Below are 6,068 nucleotides of genomic sequence, written 5' to 3'. Positions count from 1 at the left end.
ATGAGGGCAAAGAGCGACCCATGGTTTGCAGAATACTTGCTACGCATTGGGGGAGGCTTTGAGGAGGATAATGCTGATGGTGAAATCCGCCTTCCTGATGATATATGCATACCACAGACCAGGGAAGACAGTGATCTTGATGCGTTAATTGACTGCATATTCCTTGCCCTCAATGCCAATATGTCAAACAAGAGCTACATCACCTCACGAGCAATATTATCTATGCGGAACGACTGGGTTAATATGATTAACATGAAGATGGTAAGCCATTTTCAAGGGGATGAGATGGTGTACCATAGCTTTGATAGTGCGGTGGATGATCCACACAACTACTACACATCTGAGTTCCTCAACACCTTGACCCCCAACGGTCTCCCTCCACATGTGTTAAAGCTCAAGATTGGGTCCCCAATCATATTGCTAAGGAACATCAACCCTGCGGGTGGACTTAGCAATGGAACCAGGCTGGTGGTTCGAGGGTTCCAACGAAATACCATCAATGCAGAAATTATGGTCGGAGACCATGCTGGAAAGCGAATCTTCCTGCCACGGATTCCATTATGCCCCTCGAATGACGAGATGTTCTCGTTCTAGTTCAAGAGGAAGCAGTTTCCTGTTAGACTCAGTTTTGCCATGACGGTTAACTGTATGTTGCACTATCTAGAGCCACTGTCAGATCGAACATTAGGATCCTTGCTGTCTCACCCAGTGATAAGAAGGATAAGAAAAAAAAAGACAAATAAATGGTACATACATGAAAAATATTGTCTACAAAGAGGTCCTCACTCTATGAAAATGTATTGTCTTCTGTTTTGCACAACTGTTATATTCTTACATTTGTGTCCTTATTACTGACATTTTTTGTATCCATCTAAATTTCAGGTAATACATGAAGTCGAAAAAAAATGAGACAAGTAGCGTATGACGATTTTGTGGACATGTTAGTGATTGGTTTTCTTTATTTCAGAGAAATTAGTTTGAATTATGTGTTTTAACATTAATTATTTGTGATGACATAGAATTCTACATATATTTTACTTGTGTGGTTGTATGTCATGAGATGTTTTACCCGTAGCAACGGACACTCAACTAGCATATAAATAAGTAAAACAGCATTAAAAAGATAACCTCTCTGTGGCGGACCAAGTCCAGAAAAGGAACAGACAAGCAATAGGCACACCGCAACAGGGACCAACATGCTCGAGCGCATCTGACTAGACTAGACTACAGATGACGAGCAGCAAAACAACAGTTTTTTCCGGCTTTATTTAAGTCACCAGAGACGCACATGCACAGCACCCCGTTGTCATGAAAACTGCCATATCAGCTGAGCCCCCCGCCCCGCCCACCATCGTCAATTCGCCATGGTTGCTAGTACTCCTATATCAGTATCGCCTGCAAAATGCCGTACAGGCGTATGGCCCAACAAGCAGCACACAAAGACAAGATCAAGCAGAGTATCATAGCTACATTCCTCTACCGGCAAACATGGATGAAAACGCTGCACGTGCAGAAAAAACAGGTAAAGGTCGGCTGAGGCGTTTCTCAATCATGAATTCATGATAGTGTGCATTCAGTTTGTTCTCGGTTCTGTACTGGAAAAACTTCCTTCAGTGTACCATAGCAGTACCATAGCAGGGGGGACAAGAGTCGATGAAATGTCAATCCACCATTCCAGTTGTGAATTTTCTGAAAGAAATAAGGATCAGACCAGCATCATTGCCTCCTTCCCCGACCTTTCTTCGATTGCTGTTGCTCTGCCTGTTCCTTCCCTGAAACTTCACTGATATCAGCTACAGTGATCCAAAGAATAGGAACCCAAGTTAGTGAAGTAATAAAATTCAGTGCTTTATCTTCAGTGATTGTAAATCCTGGAGAAAACAAAGCATGATACCATCAGGCCCACGAGTCATGAGAGCAAAAAAGATGTTGTTGAGCTTCTCCATCTTCTTTCCGTCCTGAGCTTGATCTGTCTTGAACTTCAAGCACTGCAGGCAATAACTTCAGTCAGAAAAGAAGGGGTGCCATTTCAACCAAACTTCATAGCATGAACATTACACCAGAATATTATACTAGCTAGCAATCGATGTGCCCAAACAAGTAGTTTTGATGTTTTATATACTTTTATCAGCATAGACATAAGATGCTTGCCCTCTGTAACAAATAAACAAAAAACAACCAAAAACATGGGTTTTGACATTCCAGCTTTTCTAGTGAAACATTAAGAAATGCATTTTTACTAGTGCTGCAAATACCAAAACAGCATAAGAAAGAAGCTAAATGAAGAAATGATGACAACATTAACTGAAGGCTTGCACAAGTAAGATTATCTCAATAGACAACAGCACTGTTGGTCAGTTAAAAGTCACATTCGAGTAAGCAAACAGGAAATATCTGTTTTAGCTGCAAAATTTACTTGGAGCATGTGAATGGAAGATATAGCAGAAAGCACAGGGATAGCATTTCTGAAAAGAAAAGCTCCAGAAATTTATTTACAAAAAGAAATTTTCAATACATATCTATGGTATACATGAATACATCAGATGGCAGAGAACATTTCTAATCTAAGTACAAAATGAACTCACATATCTTAATGAGTGGCAATGCTATAGCCAGTTTAGGTGATGCAATGCCATCAACTACATCAGATGGGAATTCCTTGCATTTGCTGCTAAATGATATGACCACACGCCAAAGAACAGATATGCATGCTAAACAATCTTTCAGATTTTATTTTCAAGAACAGACTACCAAATCCATTTTTTTAAAGAGACAAATGTTAGACATGGCATCTGACTATTGAGTAAAACTCTACACAGCTAAAAGCAGATAGCAAGCGACCACTCCACCTTGCAGCGCTACTGCAACATGCTGCATTAAAAGCGGCTTACAAAACAAAGTGCTATGTGACTAAAACAGTAAAAGGGAACTTCCAAGCACAATAAACTACACTTGCATCATAACGAAAGGGGCAACGTCATGCAAGAAGTCTGTATTCTATCTTATTCCACAAAATGTAATGCTAGCAAGGTTCTAGACTTCTAGTTGTGTGACGACCATTCCAATTTATAGCAACAGATTTCTATTCTAAATTATATCTAGTTCTTGACATGTAATAATCTATTTTCAGTCCTAGTATAACCAACAACACCCGAGCCATTGCCCATCAAGCACCTGTCCTCTTACCACTTCCACTATGAGCAGCCACATAAAAGAACATTTTTCCGGTCCGCTATAAAGACTACATATTATTTTTGAGGCCTGCAAAACTGCTACATCTTGACATCTGACACTGTAAACTTTGTAAGCAACCCAAGCTCATCATGGTTGCTATTTAGAACAGTGAGCTGATGTTGTCTGGAAGCATAGTAGCAAAATATAGAACATAATGAGCAATCCAAAAAACAATATTCCAGAATCCTAGTTATGTGTAACAGATATCTAAGGCCTTGTTTAGTTCCAAAAAGTTTTCCAAAAAAGTGCCACAGTAGCCATCACATCGAATCTTGCGATACGTGCATGGAGCATTAAATGTAGACGAAAAAAAAACTAATTGCACAGTTTGGTTGGAAATCGCGAGACGAACGTTTTGAGCCTAATTAGTCCATGATTGAATACTAATTGCCAAATAAAAACGAAAGTGCTACAGTAGCCAAATTTCCAAATTTCACCCAACTAAACAAGGCCTAACAAACAATATTAGCATGCAAAAAGTAAACAAGGTATAGGCACAATGGAAATCCTTTAAAAGACAATAATCAATTAGTCATGTCTTGCAAGATGTCGAGTGATGACATTGCTTTGGGCTATGGATCAAGATGTGTAAAGAGAAGCACCCATCAAGTAGCAAATTCTTTAGTCAAGCATAAGAAAACATTGATAATACCACACAACATGGCAGCATGCTGATATTTGGATGAATTAAAGGCAATCAAAAATTGCTCAAATGTTTTTAGTTGAGAGCATGTTTACAAAGAAGCGCACATTGTGAGGTTCCATGATCAAGAAAAAAAACAAGCAAGAAAACATTGATAAGAAAATTGGCAAACCAATGGTGTGGCTTGATCTCCTCAATTTACTTCTAACGTACTCTCTGAGTCTTGAAAAAGAATGCAATTCTAGCATATTACTAAGTCAAACCATTCTAAGTTTGACCAAGTTTATACAAAAACGTATCATTACTTAGATTTGCCATGGAACATATTTCACAGTATACCTATTTGATGTCATAAATATTGATAATATATTCCATAAATTTGCTCAAAATTTAGATAGATTTAGATAGTTTGACTAAGGAGAGAACTAGAATTGCATCCAGGACAGAGGTAGTAACTCCCAACAGGCAGAATAATACTTTGTTGAAACTATTATTACTATAGTCAAGCTCTAACATTATAAACAAAAACTTAATAACCAATTTCGCTAAAAGTAATGCTAAGAATGCAATATTCATATACATTGTAAGCAAAAACACAAGAACAGAGAGCATAGTTATAGGAGGGAAAAGGGTAGTAAGGTACATTGCTGGAGTGTACTTGATTTACAGGGCAGACCCAGTGCTGGAGGCTCCACATGAGTGGGGTCTAGGGAAGGGAAAAACCGAGGCAAGCCTTCCCCCCGCAAAATCTGCGGAGAGGCTGCTTCGAACCCACGACTTGGTGACTCAGTGAGACTCAGTGAGACAGCTCTCACCACTGCACCAGGCCTGCCCTTCAGTGTACTTGATTTACAAAACTTGTGAAATTCTGCACCATTGCAATTTATATAAAATAACAAGTGAAGCAGAGAAGACACAATAGCTGTAAAATGCTAACCAATTGTCACGTATGTTTGGTTACAAGCACATCTATTCGTCGAAAAAATGTTTCCAACAAAGTGCTATCTAATAAAGCATTTAATCTGAAAGTGAACATCCCTCATGTAACTATCATAGTTCAATTATATATAGCTGGAGATCTATCATACAAAGGCAGTGTGCAGGGATGAATTTCAGCTATGAAACCTATACCTGCATGGCTCCAATATATATTATTTAATCTTCAGCACAATTTGCTTACTAAATACCTCAAACTGTTGGGAGCAATCAGTTGTGCAACGATAATGCATATTGTTACAAACATTACTAGATATAAAAAAGAGTCACGAGATTTTTTTTTTTTACATATAATATTTCATTAGCAAAATATATGAATACCTGAAGTTCAGACAGATCCTGATTCCAACAAGAGAACTTATGATATAAGTCCAACAGCAACACAGAAATACTAATGTTCACTAATGATGCACAATTCTCAGATTTGGCATACTAAAGAGTTAGATAGAACCTAATTTCTCTTTCATATGATTATTAACCAGGTGCCACTGATTGCCCAATACATTTTCAGAATGCTGAATTTCAGGGCACCCGCTGCTATATATCCAGCCATCACATTTCAAAACTAACACATCTGACGACCTCTCACGGAACACACAACATAGATCCAATGGTAGGAGCTGAGGAGCACTTATCAAGGTGTGCGATCTATCTTACCCCTCGATCACCTAAATTCTAAGCTATAAATAACAAGTGTACCATCGATCAGCTCCTAAGCCACAACATCTATCCGTCATCCGTGTTCCGAACCAACGAACATACACACAAATCTAATCTGAGTAAATACAGCTTGGACAAGGTAGTAGTACCTCGCGGTCGTCGGTGACCTTGAGCACGAGCTTCCCCTCGCAGTGCCGGTACTTCATCACGTAGCGGGTCTGCAGAGACACGCGCACAAACAGGTTAGGTAGGATCGGACACACGGAACGAAGCAGGAAGGAACTCGGGGGGAGAGGAGAGGGGGATCGGGCGACGACGGCGTACGGCGTTGGGGTCCGCGCGGAAGAGCTGCACGGACCGCTCCACGAACTCGTCCCAGGAATCCACGTACACCATCGCTGCGGCGGAGAAGGGGAGCGGGCGGCGTGGCCAGATCTGGGTGGGAACCTTGGGGGACGAAGAGGCCGCCGCGGTTTAAATAGGGTTTGCTTTGCTGCTCTTCACGCCTTCTCGGCCGGGGCGTGCTGGACTTGCG

The 6,068-nt window shown here is 40.3% G+C and overlaps 2 protein-coding genes across 3 annotated transcripts; one reads left to right on the top strand and one right to left on the bottom strand.

Annotated features, from left to right (window-relative positions):
• Nucleotides 1-594, top strand: LOC136523792 (uncharacterized). Its single transcript, XM_066517353.1, has one exon. The coding sequence runs from the start codon at nucleotides 1-3 to the stop codon at nucleotides 592-594; it is 594 nt and encodes a 197-aa protein (XP_066373450.1).
• A 923-nt stretch (nucleotides 595-1,517) lies between these two features.
• LOC136522493 (signal recognition particle 9 kDa protein-like) lies at nucleotides 1,518-6,068 on the bottom strand. 2 transcript variants are annotated; one of them, XM_066516306.1, is made up of 4 exons: nucleotides 5,858-6,068; nucleotides 5,683-5,751; nucleotides 1,895-1,988; nucleotides 1,518-1,793 (listed from the first exon to the last, which is right to left on the bottom strand). In XM_066516306.1, the coding sequence occupies exons 1-4, from the start codon at nucleotides 5,927-5,929 to the stop codon at nucleotides 1,717-1,719; spliced, it is 312 nt and encodes a 103-aa protein (XP_066372403.1). In that variant the 5' UTR covers nucleotides 5,930-6,068; the 3' UTR covers nucleotides 1,518-1,716. The 2 variants fall into 2 exon arrangements, with proteins under 2 accessions (XP_066372403.1, XP_066372404.1); XM_066516307.1 differs by having other exon boundaries at nucleotides 1,518-1,772.

The sequence above is a fragment of the Miscanthus floridulus genome, chromosome 18 (assembly GCF_019320115.1).
Source record: "Miscanthus floridulus cultivar M001 chromosome 18, ASM1932011v1, whole genome shotgun sequence".
Taxonomy (NCBI): Eukaryota; Viridiplantae; Streptophyta; class Magnoliopsida; order Poales; family Poaceae; genus Miscanthus; species Miscanthus floridulus.
The sequence above is the reverse complement of the archived record's forward strand: the minus strand, read 5'-3'. Positions and strand labels throughout refer to the sequence as shown.

Bases quoted from the DNA above. Each gene is read 5' to 3' on its own strand.
- LOC136523792 (XM_066517353.1), top strand. From the start codon at position 1: ATGAGGGCAAAGAGCGACCCATGGTTTGCAGAATACTTGCTACGCATT.
- LOC136522493 (XM_066516306.1), bottom strand. From the start codon at position 5,929: ATGGTGTACGTGGATTCCTGGGACGAGTTCGTGGAGCGGTCCGTGCAG. The intron at 5,752-5,857 runs GTACGCCGTCGT...GTGTCTCTGCAG, and splicing joins TCCGCGCGGACCCCAACGCC to ACCCGCTACGTGATGAAGTA. The intron at 1,989-5,682 runs GTACTACTACCT...TATTGCCTGCAG, and splicing joins AGGTCACCGACGACCGCGAG to TGCTTGAAGTTCAAGACAGA.